We start from the raw sequence: 22,971 nt of genomic DNA on the forward strand, positions 1-22,971 counted from the left end.
TAGTTGGCTAGAAGTGATGGTGACCCTGGGAGCCCCCAAACTTGCAACTGTGTCTGAAGTGAAGGCAGCCTGGTGGAGTTTGGCAGAAGTAACCTGTGGAGTTTGGCAGAAGTCACAGCAGGAATCAATACTGTAATGTCTACCACAGACGTACAAGAAACTCTTAAAATATGAAAGTGCAGTTAAAAAGCACAGACAATAAATGGAGAAGCTCCAACATTCTTCCTAGTATTGGTTCCATAAAGGAAGAGAATGGGAGAGGAAGCAATATTTTGGAGAGAAAATTGCTAAGAATCTTCCAAAACCAAAAAACAGATATGAATTTTCTAATAAAAAACTATCTTCAGAGAAATGATGAAGATTAAAAAAAATTCATACCTAGGCAGATCATAGTATAACTGTAGAACATTAAGGATAAAAAGATATTCTTAAAAGCTCCCAGACAAATACACTGGAAAGTTTAAAAGAAATGGTTAATTTCTAGAAAATTATAATTTACTGTAACTGACTCATGAAAATCCCAATAAATCTACTAACATCAAAAAGTTGAATTGACAACCAAAAATCTTCTCTTGCCCTAATGTACACCAGAGCCAGATGGTTTTATCTGAGAACACTATCAAACTTTTAAGGAACAAATAATCTCTCTTATATAAACTGTCTCATAGAATAGAAAAATTATTATGTAAGATTATAACAATAGTGTTAAAATCAGACAGGAACAATACATGAAAAGAAAATGACAGATAAATTTCCCTTATGAAAATATATGCAAAAATAACAGTAAACACTGACAAGTCAAATTTAACAATGTATTAAAAAACAAGCAAACACCATGACAAAAAGATTTGTCTTAGTGGTTTTAGGCTGACTCTGCTAGTTAGCAATATTTAGAAGAAATTTGAGAGATATCCTCATAAGAAGATTGCTTAAGGGAAGCTGACATGGCTCAGCTGAAAAAACATCCGCCTACCATATGGGAGGTCCAGGTTTGATCTCCAGGGCCTCCTGGCACGCGTGGTGAGCTGGCCTGCGTGCAGTGCTACAGCACGCAAGGAGTGCCATGCCATGCAGGGGCACCCCCACACAGGGGAACCCCATGCACAAGGAGTGCGCCCCGCAAGGAGAGCCACCCTGTGTGAAAAAAAGCTCAGCCCACCCAGGAGTGGCCGCACACACGGAGAGCTGTCGCAGCAAGATGATGCAACAACAAAAAAAGAGGTGCAGTTTCCCAGTGCTGCCTGACAATGCAAGCAGACACAGAAGAACACCCAGCAAACAAACACAGAGAGCAGACAACAAGGGGGAAGGGGAGAAAAATAAATAAAATAAATCTTCAAAAAAAAAGTTGTTTAAATAGCACACCAGAAGCACAAATCATAAAATAAAAGACTGATAAATTTCACTCTATTAAATGTTAAAATTCTGTATTAAAAAACCAAGCCAAAAAAAGATTAAAAAACAAGATATAGACTAAAAAAATTTTTTGCAATGCATATGATATTTATGGATTCATGTTAAGAATCTATAAAAACCTAATACAAACCAATGAGAAAAAGATGAAAAAGCCAGTAGAAAAATGGAGACACCACATGAACAAATTTTACAGAAGAGGCTATGGAAGGCAATTCTTGTAGAGTTCAACTTTACTAATGAGCACAAAAGGAAAAATTGACATAGCAAAAAGGTAGTATTTCATTTCCATCAAACTGGCAAAAATTAAATAATCTAATAACACTGTATATTACTGAAAGGCGAAAAAGGAGCTCCTATATTTCTGGCAGAAGTTATAAAATGAAGCAAGCACTTTGGAGTGCTATTTGGTTATATTTGGTAAAGCTGAAACTTCAACTACCTTGGGGCCCAATGGTTTCATTTTCAGAAATTGATCTTAAATGTTCACCTTGCAGCACTGTGTACAATAGAAAAATTCTGGAAACAACCTAGCTGTACTTCAGTGGGAAGAAATGAATAAACAAACTGATTTAGTTCACTATTGAAAAATATGCAACATTTAAAATAAATAAAGCAAGTCTGGAACAAAAAATGTTAATATTTGCTAAATCTGAATGGTGGGAAGTTTAGTTCAAGACTATTCATTATATTATATACTGAAATGTTTTATAGCCTTAAAATATTTTATAATTTAAATTTTTTAAAAATTTACTAATAAAGAGCATAAACAGGGGAAGTAGACTTGGCCCAATGGATAGGGCATCCGCCTACCACATAGGAGGTCCGCAGTTCAAACCCCAGGCCTCCTTGACCCATGTGGAGCTGGCCCATGCACAGTGCTGATGTGCGCAAGGAGTGCCCTGCCACACAGGGGTGTCCCCTGCGTAGGGGAGCCCCAAGCCCAAGGAGTGCACCCCATAAGGAGAGCCGCCCAGCGAGAAAGAAAGTGCAGCCTGCCCAAGAATGGCGCTGCACACACGGAGAAATGACACAACAAGATGACGCAACAAAAAGAAAACACAGATTCCTGGTGCCGCTGATAAGGATAGAAGCAGTTACAGAAGAACACACAGCGAATTGACACAGAGAGCAGACAACTGATGGGGGGGGGGGGGAAGGAGAGAGAAATAAATGAAAAAATAAATCTTTAAAAAAAAATAAAAATAAAATAAAGAGCAAAAACAAAAAAGGGGGGTGGGACAGTAAATAATCAAAATGTTAAAAAGGATTTGTCTCTGGATGGTGGACTGGGACAATCTTTTTTTTTTTAAGATTTATTTTCTTTCTCTCCCCTCCCCTGGCCCCTGTTGTGTGCTGTGTCCATTTGCTGTGTGTTCTTCTGTGTCCATTTGCATTCTTGTCATGTGGCACCAGGAAACTGTGTCGCCTTTTTTGTTGCATCATCTTGTATCAGCTCTTTCTGTGTGTTGTGCCACTTCTGGGTGGGCTGCGCTTTTTTTCACATGGGGTGGCTCTTCTTGTGCATGGGGCACCCCTACGTGGGGGACACCCCTGTGTGGCACAGCATTCCTTGTGTGCTGCAGCACTGCACATGAGCCAGCTCATCACACGGGTCAGGAGGCCCTGGGGATCAAACCCTGGACCCTCCATATGGTAGGCAGACGCTCTATCAGTTGAGCCACAACTGCTTCCCTAGACAATCTATTTTTTATATCTACTTTTTGTGTTTTCTATAATGAGTCTATATTACTTTAAAAAAATTTCAGAACAGTACAAAGAAGAAAAGAGTAATGAAGGTGGGTCAATCTCACTGCCTAGATAATCCTTAAGAAGTAAAATCAGAAATTCTAAACTTTCCTCTCTACAGCCCCTCCTCCAAAGTAAATTCTTTTTTATCTTTTTAAAAATTTATTTTTATTTTTATTTAATTGTCTTTTTTTAAAAAGATACATAGATCACAAAAAAATATTACATTAAAACCAAAGTAAATTCTATCAATATTTTCTTGTGACTCTTTCCAGCAGAAAAATTGTGTGTATTAAACAGCATAAATTGCATTCATATATATCACTTTTGTAGTGGAAAATACCCAGAGTTCAGCCAAAGAGAGAAGCATTCTATTTTGTAAAGTTCAAAAACACTGTGGCTTGAAGACTACGTCAATTAACTGGAATACAAATCAGAGAGAACATATGACTTCAGAGAAAAGGGAAGTGGTTGAAGGGAGAAAAGACCTTAGAATCCTTTCTAGGATACTATCCTGTGAGAAGAAATAGAAATATGTGTTAAAGAAAATAAAAAGTGTTCCAAGAAGTAGGTACTGTTGTTCCTTAGGAAAGGAGAGCTGGGCAGATGAGCTTCCTGGTTCTGGGAGGGCATCTCCATGGGCCTACGGATAGTTCTTCCCTGGCACATGTGTTAGGCTTTGGAGACAAACATTTTCCCTTCAGTCAGACCAGGGAATCCCAGACACAGAGTGGCTCGAAGGTCCAGAAGGATCCCAAGGTTTTCATTCTTCAGCTAACGTGGGCTCTGCCTCAAGTGGCACTCTCTAGTACACAGTCCTGCTGTGGGCCAGGCAGGGTTCCTGGATAATATTGTTATTCATCCTCAGTTCTAAATAAAGGGAACCAGGAAAGTTCAGAGAAAGACAAACGGTCGTGGCAGGTGACAATGAAGGGAATCGAGTGGCAGGCTCCAGGGGCTGGCGGTGGTGCTCTGCCTCCCTCACCTTCATTTTTGCGAAGGACCTCTTGGGACAGGGACAGCCCTGCCTGCACCTTCCTCTACACATCTATACACTCCCACTCCCTCTTCCAGCCTTCTTTGTTGCTGGTTGATGAAGTTCACAGGCAACTAAGGGTGCTAGAAATCTCTGCTGTTCTGACTCCCGTGCTCATATCGGAGGAGACCCATCTCTGCATCTGCATTTGGAGCCTGTTACTCATTCAGGATTCTGGAGACCATACTATGTGTCAGCTGGCTAGGGCTATGGAGGAAAGAGTGTGAAACTGAAGAAGGAGTCAGCCCCTGCCCTCACAGGGATCGCACTGCAGCTAGGAATGGCCCAACCCCCAGGACTGAAATGCTGCATAAATGTGGCTGCAAGAAAACGTTTCTGTGAAGGCTCATCACCCCAGGGGAGGACCATGGCTTGAGAGTCTAGATCACTAGGGAGTTGGTCAAACATTAGAAAAGGTGGGTATGGGATAAATTACTGGCTGGCCCAAGTCTGAAAAGACCCCATTGTTTCCTATTTATGGTCCCAAATGCTGACTAGGCATTAAAGAAAAGGTTATTAAAGACGTGGTAATACCTGTTTTTCTACGGTGGAGTCTCAGGGCACACATGCCTAGAACTCCTGGGCTGACTGCTTTGGGCCCCAGCACTGGAACCTGACAGGAAACCAGACAGTGAGCAAGCCCAGGCTTGCCTGGGTGGGGCCGTGAGCTAAGAAGGGCTGCCTGCGCTGCACATCTGCCCTGCGAGTTGTGGTGAAGGCATGATCAGAGTGGCCATGACCTCAGCCTCAGGCAGGACCCGGAAAGAAAGACTCCTAATGCCCGGGAGTTGGGACGGCACTGGCAGCAACTGGAGGAGCCACCCTGGGATCAGTTTTTTAAAAAACAATTAACAGTGTAAAAATATCATCCTATGTATAAGTAATTGTAGCTAGAAATTGACTCTTCAGTTCATAAAATGCACTGTACCCCCCAAATTAGGAAAAGACAATGTGTCCTGGCTGTGCAGGCCCACTCTGCCCCTGGCAGCCTCCACCTTGGAGAAACTCCCTCCAGGGAAGTAAGCGCTCAGGTGTGGGAAGTCGCACATGACACCAAATCTGGGGTGTCACTAGCCTGTCAGTTAAGACAATATACCAGAGGGGAAGAAAATATCTGGGGACAGAAGGTATAGACCCTAAGTCTGGAAGGCAACCACTGTGGGAGAATGACCAAGGACAGATAACTGGAAGGTCAAGAGACAAGTGTTTGGACAGTTTAGACGTTAAGTCCTGGGGCACTGAGGCTCTCTGCAGTGTGCTTGTAAAGCAGGGTTTTCTAACCAGGATTCTGCAGTAGGGATTACAGAAACATTGCTCTTTTAAATAGAATTTAAAATATATTAAACAATTTTAAAACCAAAAGGAACATTTTTAAAACATGCAATCCCATAGGTGTTTTCTACCAAATTTCATCATACTGGAGACCAACACTCTAACCTGACCTACTAGGCAGGTCTTGGAATGAAGTTTCTCTTGCCCCCTGTGCATAGGCCTTTGAATTTCTTATAAGATCATAGTCTATACTGGTGTTTCTAAGCATTCTGGCCTGCTTGCATCCACTTACCAAAAACCGCCAAGCGAGTTAATTACTTCTCAACTGCTTGACTCAGGATTTCCTCAAAACCTTGCAACCAAAACAAAAAATAGAAATATATGAAGGGAATGCCGAGGCCTATAGCAGTGCAACTACCACCTAATACCCAGGATTGCAAATTAAAGCATCACTAATGTAGTCTTGGGATTTACATGGATTGATGCAGATTTGTAAATATTAGAAACGGGATCCTCTCCAATCATCCCTTTTTAGTTTTGCATATGTTCTGAGATTAGTGTCCCACATATGCTTTTAAAAAAAATAGTTTGTTTAATTCACTTATTTATTCTAACCCCCACCCCCTGTTGTTTGTACTGGCTATCTGCTCTCTGTGTCCATTCCCTGCACACTTTCTGTGTCTGCTCATCTTCTCTTTAGGAGGTACCAGGAACCAAAACTGTGTCCTCCCATATGGGAAGGAGGTGCTTAATCGCCTGAGTCACCCCTGCTCCCTGTTTTGTTGTGTCTCTCATTGTGTTTCCTCTTTGTGTCTCCTTGTTGCTTCATCTTGTTGTGTCATCTTGTTGCATCATCCTGTTGCATAAGCTCACCGCACCAGCTTGCTGTCTTGCTCATCTTCTCTAGGAGGCCCTGGGAATGAACCTGGGACCTCCCATGTGGTAGGCAGGAACCCAATAATTTGAGTCATATCCACTTCCCCACATATGCTTTTGTTTTGTAAAAGTTTTCTTTGCAAAAATAGTTTGTGTGGCCTGAGCCAAGAAGCAGTGGGTGGGGGTGCTCTGACAGGGACAGAGGGCGCAAAACTGCAACCAGAGTCTTTTGTTATCAAATGGAAATAATGGGACCACAGAAGGAGCCACGGAAGAAATGGAGAAGCCATATGTCTTGGGATGAGGTTCCCTCCTCCACGATCCTCAGGACACTGCTGGATGGGAGGACGATGGAGGCTCCCACCCACAGCTGATTTGAGGGTGGGCTCTGGCCAGGCATGCAGGGTGCAGCATCACCTGCAGGGAGGCTGGCCAGGCTGAATTCGGGGAGCCAGCCTCAAGGCCGAGCCCTGCCTGCTCCTCCTTAGCTGCCTCAGTCTCCCGCTCAGCACCACCTGGACCTGAACTTCCTGATACACCCTCTGCGCGAGGCCTCCTCAGCAGACAGAGCTCTGTTCTCAAAGGACCTGCGAGGTGCTGCATCCATACCTAACTGAAATGGTAATCCCGCCTTTCAACTGTCCTTTCAATTATTGTTTCAAGGACAAGTGTCATTTAGGCAATTTACCATAATGTCCCAGAGCGGGGATGGGGCACTGCCACCTGCTCGATTTCTTTCTCCTCAGGAACCAAGGCCTTCCATTTATCAAATGCCTCTCTTGTGGCAGGTCCTGGCTAAGCTCTGGGGATTCAAGGAGGATAAGCTACGAGCCAAGCTGCCCTGAGGGAGTTCAAAGTCTAGGAGTGAAAGTGAAATCGGGCAGGAAACCCCACAACAGGGAGGGTAAGGTCTGTGACCTGGAAGCTCTGACTCTGAGAGGACACAGAAAGGCCACCTTAGCCAGAGGGAGGAAACTACCTGGAGAAAGAGACCCCCAAGCCTGGCCCAGAAGCATAAGGACCTGTTTGGTGGAGGGCAGAGCTCAGTGAGGCTTGGATCCACAGGCCAAGGGGACAGCGGGCATGCCCAGGGTTTCCGTGAAAGGTTGCCCAGCCAGGACAGTGAGGGGCTGCCAACCTCCAGAGGCCCAGGTGCACTAGCTGCTGCTCTCCCCGCCTCTCCTTCATTTGGTCCTTCTTTCCTGCTCTCTATCTGTCTTACCCTCTTTTCCCTTGCTGCTGCCTGTAGTTTTCCTTAAAGCAATTATGTTCTTTTTCCTTTCCCCTTGGGCATATCTCCCCTGACTATACATCATTTCCATCTCTGCCTAACTGCATCTAATTTCTAAGGTAACACTTTTTTAAAGTAAGAAGAGGAAATATTTATTCAATAAATATTATCACTGCTTACAAGGGTACGCTCAGTAAAGGCAGGAAAGGAAGAGAAGTAGATGGCAGACAGGGAATGCCTTACTGGACAGGAGGGAGGAGAAAGACAGCAAGAGACAAAAACAAGGGGACAGGACAAGGATTGCTGAAGCCCTGCTGGTGGTGGAGGGCTGAACTCACTTCCAGACCAAGGCGACTAGAATGTTTTCACTTGCATAATTGAGACTAGATCAGTTTTTACTCTGACACCAACCTTGCTGTCTGGTTCACCTTGTTCAAGTTTCTGAACTCCTTCTGCCCTGTGCCCAAGGCCTCCAACTTACTGAGAGGTAAGATTCCAAAAAGAGTCTGAAGATCCTGAACCAATTTTCTCCTACTCCTCCCACCCCTCAAGGGCCAGATAAAGTCAATCGTCTAATGCCTGCTTGCTCCCAAGCAGGCCTGGAACTGACAAACAGGGACAAAAGGGCCCTGCCAAGGCCACTTCTCTGACAGGCACCCAGTTCTCTTAAGAATCCCAGGGGCTCCTCCCACCTTCTCTCCAAAGTGACTCACAATAGTTCTGTTCCCCCGACTTGGAGCAGCCCATCAACCATTCATTAATTTTAAAAAACCTAAAAAATAAAAATAAACCACCACTGACTAAGCAACTACAAAATGCCAGGCACTGTATACAGATTATTCCTTATTCCTTACAGCATTCCTAGCTTGCAGGGATTATCTTCAACTACAGGTAAAGAAGAATTATTCAACGTTTTATGGCTACAAAGAAACAGAACCAGGATCCAAATCCAGTTTGCCTGAACTAGTGTCTATGCCCTATCTGCTCAGCACATTGCAACCTCAAGCAGGCATGTGGCAGCGCCCACTAAGCACCGGCTTTATGTAGAACACAGTGTTAGGGGTGGTACTAAAAGAGGCCAAAGCTCCAAATTCCCACTTTTGGGGAATAGATGATTGAGTTTGGAGAAGGCACACATGAAGCTAACTGAGCAGCACCTCCTTCAAGCCACCCATCAATATGGACGGTGAATACCCCTGTACAAGTTAAACTTTGGAGCAGAAAAGGGATGCTGAGAAGAGGAATGAAGTATTGGGAGGGAGACAGGGACTATAGAAGCCTCCCTGGAAAACATGAAGAACAGAGATTAACCAAAAAAATAGTATGGACAATTCTAGGCAGAAGGAATGACACATTCCAAAGCTGGGCAATGAGAAATATGCATCTTCTGGAGAAGACAGAAAAGCAGTCTTTGATTGGGAGAAAACAGAAGGGACCGCTCTGAGGCTACAGAGAATCTCCAAAAGTCACACTACCTAAATACCACTGGGCATCTAGATTTGCTCTATTATGCAAGTGGGGAGCAGTCAGCAGGTACTTTACTAGGGAAATGAAGCAATGCAAATGGCATTTGAGAGAAATTGTGCTACCTGGGAATCTGTGACTGGTTTTCATAATCCAGTCAGGAGGGATTTAAAATAAAATATAATTTAGAACAGTGGCTATTTATAGGATGAAAATGAATCACATGTTGGAATGCATCAAATTTTATTTACTCATAGTTACCCTGACTTGTGCAAGACAGAAATAGTAATACGGATTTTAGAAAAATGAGTCAGCCAGGGGAAATTGAATTTTTGTAAGCTGAGAAAGTGTCCTGGTTATCATTCATAGCATGAGCGTAGAGATTTTATTCCCCCTTTTAAATTCACCTCAGTGGAGGCAAAGGGCTTTTAGGGGACCTCCTGGAAGTTAATGGTTTGAGAAACAGAATTGTTGGCTGAGTTCTAGCCAAGGCCCAGGCCCCTGGCTTACCTGCATTTCCAGCGCTGAGCCATAAGAGGAGCCCCCCAACCCAGAAGCATCTCTCCCCGAGGCCTCTGGGCATCGCTGAGCTGGACGTCTCCAAGATGGGATGAAGCAGACCCTTAATGCCAAAGGAGAACCTATCAGCCAGCCCCTCAATCTAGGACACTGAATACCCACTCCAGTCTCACTAATCATTAACTGGCCTCATGACCTGGTAAAGAAAAATAAACTCTCACTATTTGTTTAACTTCCAAAGTTTTCTGTTTCTTTTTCTCAATGAAAATAAATACACTTATTTTTTAAACCAAGGGACAATGACACACATTGTCCTTCCTCTCAGAGCCAAACATGATCAGGAAACTGTCTTGTGCCTCTCCCACTTCCTATTATAAAATGTTAGAAACCACCGAGGCAGAAGCCTTTCATCCCTGGGTGTTCACAACATCCTCATTGTACTGGAATTTGTGGTATGTTTGTCTCCTTGGAAGACTCTGAAATCCTTGAGGGAAAAAACCTTCCCTTTTCATTTTTGTATCCCCATTGGCGAGCACAGAGTTGGGCCAGTAATACATGCTCAGTGTTCATTTAAGAGTGAAAATGGGAGAAAACAAAGTTTGCCTCTGGAGCATACTGTCCTTTCATAGAATCTCAGGGCTAGAAGCAAAGTCCAGCCACTGAGCTGGTCATCCTTCTAAATTCACAAACAAAGAAACCGCAGATCAGAGAAAGCAAATAACCTGCAGAGATGCGTTTCTGGAAGTAACAGAGCTGGACTTAGGACCAGGGCATTTCCACTGTACCATGTGGCCTCTTTACGCAAAGGAGTGCAGAAAACAAAGATAGTAGTTTCTAGACAGGTGAGGGAGCGTGAGGGGCAGGGCATGCCTTAAATTGTAACGCCTGCCACAAGACAGTAGACCCATCTACATAACCAAGATCATCCTTCCTGGACAGTAATGCTGTGAGGTTAAGTACTATTTCCATCTCCTTGACACAGGGTTGATAGGGCATAGAGAGGTTAAGTAACCTGTATAAGTTCATGCAGAGCTGAGATGTGAAGCAGGACACCCTGTCCCTAGAGTTCATGCTCTGAAGCACTATGCTATGTAGCAACAACTCCTAAAGAGGCATTGGCACTGTACCAACGTACACTGTGCCATGCCAGGCCTGCTGAAGACAAGGATAAAATGATTTGGTTGGCTCTTGAGCTCACGGGGACAAACTTCACTTCCCCTTGTGCACATGATCCCACTGCCACCAGGAAGGAATGTGGAAAGGGTGGGGCACAGCAGAGGTAACTCCTGAAGCCTGTTCTGATGTCAAAGACCAAGCTGGTGTATTAGTTCAGGTCCTCAGAGAAGAAGACATTGAGATGGGACTAAATGTGCATGAGATTTAATGGGGGCCACACCTATGAAAACTAAAGGGCACCGAAGAATGCAGGGAGAGCCTTTTGATGATCTCACATTTGTGAAGGAGAGAGGGAAGGAAAGAGAATAACATAGGAAGAGTCTTGGACTGCAGCACAGTTTCTAGAAAATTCTGGCCAGGCTGATAGGAAGCCTTCAAGTTAAAGTCATCTGTTAAAATGTCTAGCAGGAATGGGCCTGCACTGGTCATTAGTTGGGAGCATCCTCAGCACAAAGGTGGGGGTAGATCCAGAAGGACAGCAGCTGGGGCCATCAGTCAATTTTGCTCCTACCATAGGAGATCTGAGCAGTGCCTTTTCATGGCCACCCACACACCATGGCAGAGCTGGCATGTCAAGCCAGTTAATCCTGGGGTATCTTTCTGTGTGGCACTAGCACAGCTGACATTTAGAAAGCACATTCTCTTTTACATTCATCTTCTAGAATGTGCTCTCCAAGGGTGGTGCCAGACCCCCTGCCTGAGAATCTTCTAGGGAACTCGGGGCACATGGTTCTGAGCAACCCAGACCCACTCAAGGAGAATCCTTGGGGTTGAGCCCAGAATTCTGCACTTCATTCAGGTTTCTCAGGTGATTTGGGGCATGATAGACCCACAAGTCCTTTGTTAACTCTTACTATAGCCATTTCTATCTTACCAGTGAAGAAACTGAAACTCAGAGAGGCCAGGGGCCTGAGGGACACAGCTTGGGGAGAACTAAGGAAGTAGGACCCTCTCAAAAAGTGAGATTATGTATTTTATTATTAGTTTTTAAGATTTATTTTTTATTTCTCACCCCCCCCCCCCATTGTCTGCTCTCTTGTGTCCATTCGCTGTGTTCTTCTGTATCTTCTGTTCTGTGCATTCTTGGCAGCACTGGGAATCTGTGTCTCTCTTTTTGTTGTGTCACTTGCTGCATCAGCTCTCCATGTGTGCAGCACCACTCCTGGGCAGGCTGCACTTTTTTCATGAGGGGTGGCTCTCCTTGCAGGGCACACTCCTTGCACGTGGGACTCCCCTACGTGGGGGACACCCCAGCATGGCATGGCAGTCCTTGTGCGCGCAGCACTGCGCGTGGGCCAGCTCACCACACAGGCCAGGAGGCTCTAGGTTTGAACCCTGGACCTCCTGTATGGTAGGTAAACACTCTATCAGTTGAGCCACATACACTTCCCAGATTATGTATTTTAGAAGTTGAGGATAGAGATCCTCCTACTAAGAGTATTCAGGTATATTTTCTGCCATGCCCAATAAGAATGTCAGTCTCAGGAGGAACCTTGGTCCATTTTATTCACTGAGGTATTCCCACAACCCAGCACAGTGCCTGCTCCAGAACCACAGCTCAACAAATATTTGCTAAGGAAAGGCGTCATTTATATATTAATAGTAGGGTATGCTGGTGGGCCCCCATCAAACCTATGTAGAGAGGACAGGGAGAATGGACCTGATCCTGAGATGGTTCCTAGTTACCCATTTGAAAGTAGAATGAGAGAGCTTATTTTTTGCTCAGGATCTCAGCATACAGGGAGACAAGCAAGCAACCAAGGACTCCAAGTTCAGTATTTACTGCTATTGCTGTTTTCTTCCCAATGCCTAGAACAGTGCCTGGCATATAATAGGCACTCATTAAATAATTGTTTTGAAAGAAAGAAAAAGAAGGGGTTGGAGAAGAAAAGGGAGTGAGGGGGGAGCAGAGGAAGATCTGTAGGCCGCCATCCCTGGGATCCATCGAGTCCCTTTCAGCCATCCTCGTCTGTTTCCAGCTTGGATTCCTAGCTTCCTTGCCTACTTTCTGGGTCCCTAGCTGACCTTTCCGAAAGTGAATTTGTCTTGCGTGCATGTGTGTGTGTGTGTGCATGTGTATGAGGGATGCAGCATTGCTGCTTTTAGTATGTATGTACTGGCAGATGGGGCACGCAGGGGATCTAAACTAATTTTAGGAAACAATTAATTCTGGCCTTACCAGTTTATGACCACAAAATGAGGTCGCATTCAATTTTTAAAGTGTGGTTTTAGATAGTTCTACATGCAAAAGGTGAAAAAAGTTTTAAAGGTATACAGTGAAAAATAAATCACCATCACACATACCCCCACCACCAACCCCTCAGATCCCTGCAGGAGGCCGTCATGGTTATGATTTTCTTGCATATCCTTCTAGAGATAGTCTAGCTCATGCTTTAAACATTTTTATGCACAGGCTGACCCACTACACAAACCCTTCTGTACCTTGCTTTTCACACAACAAAATACTTGGGTGCAGAGTGGGTTCAAGCAGTTGAACCCCTGCATCCCACATGGGAGGTCTCAAGTTCAGTCCCCGTTCCTCCTAAAAACAAACAAACAAAAAATAACAAACAAACAAATGATAAAACCAACTCACGGTTGCTGACGTGGCTCAGTGGTTGAACATCAGTTTCCCACATATGAGGTCCAGGTTTCAATCCTGGTCCCGAGTACCTCAAAAGAAACCCCAACCCGCCTAGGGGTGCCCCAAGTGCAAACAGGGCGCCCCACAAGGCGAGCTGCCCAGCGCGAGAAAAAAAAGCTCAGCCTGCCCAGGAATGGCGCGGCATGCACGGAGAGCTTAGGCAGCAAGGTGACGCAACAAAAAAGAGACGCAGTTTCCCAGTGGGCTGGATAATGCAAGCGGACGCGGAAGAATTCACGGCAAAATAGACACAGGGAGCAGACAACAGGGGAAGGGGAGGGAAAGAAATAAAATATAAGTCTTCAAAAAAAAAAAGAAACCCCAAACAAACAAACACATTCCTTTTTTAAGTTTGCATAGTATCCTACTAGGTAGAAAGTCTTGTGGAATTTTAGTTCCCAAAGCAAAATGGCTCAAACCCTGGTTTACTCAATTTTCAGGAAGTCCAATCTTTTGCCTGGTTCTCCTCCAATTTATCGCAAAAAAGCATTATTTTGGAGTCTCCACTCCTGATGTCCTATATGTACTGCATGTGTACATGTGTATACACAGACATGTCTCAGAATAAGCAATAACATACAAGCACAAGGTGATCTAAATTTTTATGGTGATGGGGAACATTTTCTGCCCTTTACACCCCAAACCACATAATTTTAGCTTTCATTTTTAAAACCATCTATATTCTGCCTCTGTTTTCCCCAGGAAGAATAAGTAACCTGCTTTTCATTTGCCCAGGCTGAAGGGCACTTGCAATTTTCCCTAAATAGAAATGCCATGGGCCCCACAGGGACTCCAAGCATTCACGTGTTGATAGAGACCGAAAATAGTATGCAACTTTTAAATGACAGTTTGATATTAAAATTCTATGATTTAATGTCTGCTTCCCGAGATCTCCTACCATCACAGTAAATTTATTTATGGACCTAAAGGGCGAATTATTGGGTATGCAGTTCTGCAGGGCAGTACCATAAGAAAGTTTAAAGGGAAAGAAAATTCTGTGGTCCCCTGGGTTATATCAAAAGTTTCCCAAGTGTTGACAAAACTGCCTGGAAGTGACCCTTCTAGGGATTTCCCTGAATCTCACATTTCATGACAAGGTAGGAGAAAGAAGACACTAGATACATAAATAGAAGTACAACAGCAATGTATAGAGAGTATCTATCAACATACCTCCTTCCACCTTTTTGTTTGAGTGTTTACAATATGCCAGATTCTATTCTGGGCAGTTAATGTATTTCTTTTTTTGGGGGGGTAGGGGGGTGGGTGGGCTGGTATAGAGGTCTGGATTTACCTTTTCTATTATTAGAGAAGTTGTAGGTTATATAAAAATCTTGCATAAAATACAGAGTTCCCATATATCACCTTATTAAAAAACCTTGCATTAGTGTGGTACGTTTGCTACAATTCATGAAAGAACATTTTTATAATCGTACTGTTAATTATGGTCCATCATTTAGAATAGGGGTCATTGTGTTGTACACTTCTATGTTTTTTAACTTTTTATTTTGGTGACATATATATGATCTAAAATGTCCCCCTTTTAACCACATCCAAATTGATAACTCAGTACTGTTAACTACATTCATAATGTTGCATTACCATCACTACCATCTATTACCAGAACTTTTCCATCAGCCCAAATTTAAACATTAACTCCCTATTCCCTATCCCCATCCTGGCCCCTGGTAACCTATATTCTAGTTTCTGACTTCATAAACTTGCTTGTTCTAATTAGTTCACATCAGTGGAATCATACAATATTTGTCCTTGTGTGCCTGGCTTATTTCACTCAACATGATGTCTTCAAGATTCATCCATGTTGTCACAAGCATTTGTGAGGCCATAAATTCCTAGAGAAAGAAAAAAACCAACAAAACCCTCCCCATAGGTGCATCTTAGAGCATACCTGTACATTCTTAGGCATGGTAACTGTCCTGTTTCATATCAGTAACTTCAAAGAAACACGTTTATGATCTTACAAATCCTGACTTGGCTCTGTGCCTCCCTTGTACTTATGCCGTCCAACCCCCTGCAACCCACCGGGCAGTATGGAGTACTACTCTGAATGTCCTGCAGCCACCAGGACCTGCTTCCTGGTTTGTGAGATCCCAAATAAGTTGTTACTGTTTTGCTATATGGAGTAGCCTGCTTCATTTTTCAGTTTTAATTGCCCATCGAACTTTGGCAGAACCTACTCTGCAGGCTTACAGCCAGACTATTGACAACTCAGTCAGAAGCCTGAAGAATCGAAACAAGCCCAGGGAAAAGGTAATATATGGGGGAAATCCAGGGTGGCCAACTTCCAGTATGTGGGGGAAGGGAGCCCAGTTTTTAGAATAGTTCAGTTCAGTGAATGAGAACGGGGATGCCCTGAAAACACCAGTCTGTGCATTATTTGTCCTAAAGGGGAACCCGGTAGGAGGGATGACAAATGGCAATCACAAGGAAAAGAGGTGTCTTCAGCAACTGCGTGGACTTTTTTATAGGAAGTTAGATGTGCTACTCAAGTCCAGTTAAAAGCAGAAGCTGAAGTAAGGAGATTAAAAGAGGTTTTAGCTCTAGAAAGGATATTAGGTTAGCATGTTCCAACAATGCAATTTCATTAGCAAAAAGGTGCAAACCCAAGAGGGACAATTAGAAGTACTGGCATGTAAAGTGGAGAAAATGCACAGAGGAAGCAGGTGGAGCAGTTACCCAGAGGGAAGGCTGGGATGCGGAGGTCATGGGAACCCTGGGAGAATGCAGAAGAGGAAGAATGGGAGGAGGAAACTGAAATTAAAGACAAGCTTAAACAAGCAAGGCTGTTAATAACTACAAAAATGAAAGTACCCAGGGATCCTGATGACCCTCCGGAAGAGATCCCCGCTCAGAAGCAAAAGGTGATGAAGGAGTATACTACTGCAGAATTAAGAGAAAAGTTTAAATGAAAGGGACAAGAGCGCATAGTCATTTGGTTAGTAAGATTATGGGATGTAGGAAACCGCGTTATTATGCCTTCAGGAGGGGAAATGGCAAAAATGGCTAGCATAACTACCCATTCCCCTCTTCATCAGGCTTTTTACCAGTCATGGCAACGACTTGCTGGCATTCAAAACTTAGGAGTAGGGTACATTTTAGCTGCAATTTTGGCTTGGCCCAATGAAGGGGATATGCCATCCACAATAGGCAAATGGTCCGTGCATTTTCATCTATGGAAGAATTACAAAATATAGTCAGAGAACTAGGACTGAAGCTTGCAGCATATGCTGAACACTTTCATGGACTTGATGATAAAATCCCCCAAACTACACCTGCAGCCGGGTATGAGACATTACTAGGTATTCTAAACCTACCAGTCGGCCATGCTGTTCACTAGGTGACACAGACAATAGCAGTCTTTGGTGAGACCAAAAAGAATATGGTTGAAAAGGATGAGGAAAGTTACCAAAGAGATCTTGCAAGGGAAAGGGCAGAAAGGCAGCTCATGTAACCCATAAGCAATTATGGGCTAATTTAATCTCAGCAGGCACCTGAATAGAAAAAAAGAGATAACCTAATGCTGTATTAGCAGGACTCTAGAAAAAGCTGCCTAAGGAGAAAAAATATCAACCTCTGCCTAGGCCTAAATCTGTGCCACTGGTTATCACTCCTACAGCCCCCCCCCCCGACTCCCCATCCCCGCCACCAAGAAATGTAAATCTGGTTTAAGTGGGTGGATATCCCTTATTCTTGAAGACTAGGGGTGGGGTCATGGTCACCTGCAAATATGGGCAATAGCAGAGATCGGGGGCTTCATGCAGAACTACTTATCCAATTGTCCAGGGGGTCTTAACCTTTTTTGTTCCACAAACCCCTTTGCCAGTCAGGTGAAAACCACAGACCCTTTACTAAGTCCATATTATACTGTGTAGTATTTAATAAATATATCACACCTGCACCAACACATTCCCTCAAGAATAACATTTTTTAAAAATTTCAATTCAAGCACACAGACCGCTGGTTAAGAACCCCTGCACTAGTCTCTAACAAACCATTTACACCTTGTAGCCCTAATTGATACTGTAGCAGAAGGCACACTCATCTATGGGAATCCCTGGAGATTTTTTGGGTCCCTAAAGGTGATAGATGGGTATAGGAGAAAAGCCATATGAGTAGTGCAAACTATCCTAACATTGCAAATCAGGCATTACAACCCCCAAAAGTATATTGTAGTTATTTCTCCTATTCCTGAATGAATATTAAGGGTGGGTGTGTTACAAGACCAAGACCTTACTACCACTACCAGTGAATTTCCCCTTTGCATCTGCACAGTGAAATCAATTACATGGGGTGCTGCTGGTTGTTCCCCAGTGCACCTGACTAGAGAGTCACCCATACCCAACAATATTGCCTCCTGGGTGGGCATGCTGAAGTCAGTGAGACATTACTAGAACTGGCCAAGCAGGGATTGTATGACCAGCACAGAGTCCATTTAATAGTTCCGACTGACTGGTGAAAAAACCTGATGGTGGTTGGAGAGTGACAGTCGATTATCAAGACTTGAATAAGGTTGTTCCTCCTATTCATACTGCAGTGCCTAACATTGCAATGCTTCTCGATAACTTATCTGCCCAGAAGGCCTTTGCAGTATCCCACTTGCTGAAGCTAGCCATGATCAATTTGCATTTACATGGGAAGGGCTGTGGTAGACTTTCCAGGTTTTGCCACAAGCGTACCTACATACTTCCACCTTCTGTCACAGAATGGCGGTAGCTGACCTAGCAAGATGGGAAAAGATGCTGTGTTTCACTATATTTCTTACTTCTGATAGTATTACATCTCTAGAAAGGGCAGCTGCATCATTACAGGATCATTACAGGATCATTTAAAGAGCCAAGGATGGACCTTCAATGATGCCAAGATCCAGGGACCCAAACAGTCTGTAAAATTCCTAGGGGTGCTTTGGTCAGATAAGACAAAGGTCGTTTCAGCAGCAGTCATAGATAAAAGTACAAATGTGTCCAACGCCCGGCACCCCAAAGGAACTACAAGTCTTTATAAGCTTATTAAATTACTGGAGATTCTTTATACCCTACCTAACTTAAATACTTTGACCATTATATAGATTGATTTAAAGGTGGGGTGTGACTCACTGGTATTGAGACACTGAGGTGGACCAAGAATTTCAATGAACAAAAACAGCTATGAAACAAATCTCTAGGTGCTTTAATAGCAAGGCAAGCTTGTGAATTGGATCTTGCCAGCTACCCAGAAGGGTTCAGGTGGGGCTTGTGTTAAACCAAACAGGAAGCAAGTACCACTCAGGTTCTGGTTCCACAATACAACAATATAGTCGTATTGAAAAACAACTGTTAGCTTTAGATCTTGCTCTTATGCAAACTGAGCCTATAAAAATGACTTGCCAATAACGGTGCAAACATCTTTGCGAACACGTGGATGGGTCAAAGACACTTGTATTTGGCCTAAAAGTGCTTGGGCACAGGCTAACATACTAAAAAAGTGGCATGCTTATTTGAAACAATGGAGTTCATTCAATATTAGCCCACTATCTAATGAGTCACGTGAATTATTGGTGCCAGTTATCATATGTAGAATCTGAACTCCCCTACAACCATTCATGCCAGCCATAGAAAAAGCAGCATCAATAGTAGAAGGCATAGGAGTCCCATTGGAAGACGCCGAGTATACTTATGGTTACTGCAAAGGACAACTCACTCGATGGCATGCAATAGAAGTTCCAACAACTATGGAAACCATATGGATGGATGAGGCAGACCATCAGAGCAGTCGATGGGCCAAGCTGGATGGTTGGTTATAGTACATGAGCCTATTCTGATCTCCATATGCACCAACAGCTGGGCCATGTATTATGGTCTATCTGGATGGGGTGGTGGCAACAGAAGAAATAGATCATAGCTAATAAGGGCATATGGGATAAATGGGACAATATGTGGATTAGGGCACAAAATCCCAATGCCAAAGAAACAATTTGGCACATTCTGGCCCATGCTTCATAAATGCCTCTGGGGAGTCTGGAAGCCAAAACATCAGGCAAAATTAGATGGGTTGATGAAAACCATGACTAAGCAGATTGACTACACTGTAATTTGGGACATAAGCGTCCTAGACTGTATGGAATTATATAAAAGGTTGTATCTGCCTTTGAAGTATAGCAGTGTGCTTGTGGTCTGTGAGTCTTGTCCAATATGCACTCAACAGAGGTGTCCCCTACCCCATAACACAGGGCAGATACTATGGGTAATGAGGGCTGAGCAACACTGGCAAACAGACTATATAGGATCCCTTCCTCCAGGAGATGAATAAAAGTAAACACTAGCCTGTGTAGATACTGCTTCAGGTAGTCGGCAGGCATTTGGATATTGATAAGCAAATCAAGCTTCAACAATATGAGGACTTGAGAAATTTTCCTGTAAGTATGGGTACCCACAACACACTGACAATGAGCAGGACACCCATTTTAAAGGTCCTCAATCCGGGACAGAGCACAAGAAAGAGAAATTGCCTGGTATTTTCATCTGTCATACAATCCCCAGGCCACTGGTCTAGTAGAGAAGAGGAATGGTATTTTAAAACAACAGCTGCAGCAGTAATCTCCCAACCACTTATTGCATCAGCAAATAAGAATAGAAATAACTTCGGAACAACGTATTCCTGCAATTGTAACAGAACAAGCAATTGCCACAGGCCATACCCAAAGGCACCCACCAAATTTGGTGGGGTTTACACTGGAAAATGCCACCCAGCTGGGTAGGTATTCTTATTCCTTGGGGACAAGGAAAGGAGGTAGCCATAACTCTGACTACTGTTTCATATATAGAAGGTCCTCGTTGCTCTAGTTTACAGACAGCCTCCTCTACAGAAGCTGGGGCAGAAGTTGCACTCCTCTTATGGCCTAATAGACAGGCTTCTTTATAAAATGTCCTACTCAGTGCCATAGAACCCCTGGGGGCTAAAGTTTGGTACATTTCTCCAGGGAAGAAACCATGGTGAAAACTATCTTGTCGGGAAATGGGCCTGTAACTTGTATATTACCTAACAGTCATGACCTCCCCATGCTGTTCCTATTAATCATCTTGTATTTTGTCCCTAGTTAATGCTTCTAATCTTTACAGCAGAAGGAAATGAATTCCTGAAATGGGTAACAGAAGTGGTTGCAACTCGTAACCAGAGTGACTGCTGGGTGTGTGGACAGCTGCCATCTTCCAGCAGAGGTGGAATGCCTTGGACAATATTACCTTTTAACCTAACAGAGTGGGGTCGGGAGATCTGCTTTACTTCCTTTTGACATTAGCAGGCATAGGTGTTCCTTTACGTGTTTTCAATTGCTGTGGATTCTGCCTCAATGTGCCCCTCAATTATCACACAGGGATATTTGCAGAAGAGGCACTTGTACAATGTAAGAGTGGATTTTTTGAGAAGCGGAGTGTGAGGCCATAAACCAGAGAAGCTGTAAAGTTCTAAATATGGCACACACACACACACAAAAATCCTCCCTGTAGTGCATGTATAGTAGTCAGCCAATGGGGTGCTGATGCAAAATACCAGGAGCCTGTTGGCTTTTATAAAGTGTATTTATTTGGGGTAGGAGCTTACAGATACCAGACCATAAAGCATAAGTTACTTCCCTCATCAAAGTCTATTTCCACATGTTGGAGCAAGATGGCTGCCAACACTGCCAGAGTTCAGGCTTCCTGGGTTCCTCTCTTCCCAGGTCTTGCTTCTCTCCGGGCTCAGGGTTGCTCTCTTCCCAGGGCTTGCTTCTCTTTCCTCTGTATGCTTACTTCCTGGGGCTCCAGCTCAAGACTCCACCATCAAAACTCCAACAGCAAAATCTCCAACTCTGTCCTTTGCCATGTCTTTCATCTATGCATCCCCACCCACCAAGGGGTGGAGACTCAACACCTACTGACATGGCCCAGTCAAAGCCCTAATCATAATTTAATCATGCCCAGGTACAGACTAGTTTACAAACATAATCCAGTATCTATTTTTGAAATTCATAACTATATCAAACTGCTACAGTGCATCTTAAAGTGTCCTTTCACATTCCTAAGCATGATAGCTATCTGTACTCAACTCCTCAGTATCAGTAACTTCAAAGAAAACATGTGTATGATCTTGCAAATCCTGACTTGGCTCTGTGCCTTTTTCTTACCCCATATAACTCCTTGTAACCTGTCAGGTGGCATGGAGTGCTACTCTGAATGTCCTGTGACCACCCAGGACCAGCTTTCCAGTTTGTAAGTTCCTGAATAAACTGATACTATTTTGCTATATACAGTGACCTGCTTCATTTTTAGGTCTTAAGCACCCATTAACTTTGGTGGGACCTATTCTGGATATTAATAGCCAGATAATATCAGAACTTCATTCTTTTTAATGGCTGAATAGCATCCCATTGTACGCGTATACCACATTTTGCTTATTCATCGGTTGATGGACACTTGGGTTGCTGCCATCTTTTGACAATTGTGAATACCTTCATGAACATTAGTGTGCAAATATCTGTTCAAGTCCCTGCCTTCACTTCTTTGGGGAATATACCTAATCATGGGATTGCTAATTCATATGGTAATCCTATAATTAACTTTCTGAATAACTGCCCAACTGTCTTCCAGAGTGGCTGTACTATTTTACATCTATGGGTTTTTGGTTGTTGTTTTTTTTATATACATTAATCTATTTATTTCCCTCCCCTTCCACCCCCCCCACCCCAGTTGTCTGTACTGTGTCCATTCGCTGTGTGTTCTTCCGTGTCCACTTCTATTGTTGTATTGTTGTCAGCAGCACCAGGAATCTGTGTCTATTCTTGTTGTGTCATCTTGCTGCATCAGGTCTCTGTATGTGTGGCCGCCACTCCTGGACAGGCCGAACTTCTTTTGTGCTGGGCGGCTCTCCTTACAGGGCACACTCCTTGCGCGTGGGGCTTCCCTACACGGGGGACACCCCTACGTGACATGGCACTCCTTGTGCACATCAGCACTGCGCATGGGCCAGCTCCACACAGGTCAAAGAGGCCCAGGATTTGAACTGTGGACCTCCCATATGGTAGGCAGATTCCCTATCCGTTGGGCCAAGCCCACTTTCCTCTATGGGTTTTTGATAATGTATTTCATACACTTATGTATTGCTGACTATGCCAGGCCCCCTTCTAAATGCTTTATATATATTAGCTATGTAATCTATACAACACTCCTACAGGCAGGTATTGTTAGCCCCATTGGACATATGTAGAAACAGAGACACAGGTGAAATAAAGTCTACATGGCTAGAAAGTGGCAGTGATGGAAAGAATGGCACTAGCGACCCTGTTCCTACTACATTAACATATAGGTTACCCAGTTACATCTTCACAACCTTGCAAGGTAAGCATTATCAGCCCCTAATCACATTAGCCCACAGCAATCTGAGGCTTAGCATGTTAAATAATGGAGCAGCAGAAAAGCCAACTTTCAATGGCAAAATATCACGGAGTATGACTTTTACTGGACCTAATTATAGAGAAATTACTACGATCCTGCAACAGTGAGAAAATGCACACCTTCAGAGAAGCCTCCTCTGGGGCTTCTTTATTCACGGTTGATGTGGATA

General features: G+C 43.7%; 1 protein-coding gene across 5 annotated transcripts in view; it reads right to left on the reverse strand.

Moving 5' to 3' along the window:
* PLA1A (phospholipase A1 member A) overlaps window positions 1-13,529 on the reverse strand; it is a 49,273-nt gene extending 35,744 nt beyond the window's left edge. For 2 of the 5 annotated variants that reach the window (XR_011648668.1, XM_004480778.5), the window contains exons 1-2: window positions 13,333-13,456; window positions 9,552-9,663 (exon numbers count right to left, since the gene is read on the reverse strand). Coding sequence is in view for 3 of the 5 variants with exons in the window: in XM_004480778.5 (XP_004480835.2) it covers window positions 9,552-9,624 (73 nt within the window). In the remaining 2 variants the exon portion in view is untranslated. Of the gene's footprint in view, window positions 1-9,551; window positions 9,736-13,332 lie in introns of those variants that run through there. The other 3 variants (XR_011648669.1, XM_058295771.2, XM_071214773.1) reach the window with 3 other exon arrangements.
* Between the last annotated feature and the right edge of the window lie 9,442 nt (window positions 13,530-22,971).

The sequence above is a fragment of the Dasypus novemcinctus genome, chromosome 4 (assembly GCF_030445035.2).
Source record: "Dasypus novemcinctus isolate mDasNov1 chromosome 4, mDasNov1.1.hap2, whole genome shotgun sequence".
Taxonomy (NCBI): Eukaryota; Metazoa; Chordata; class Mammalia; order Cingulata; family Dasypodidae; genus Dasypus; species Dasypus novemcinctus.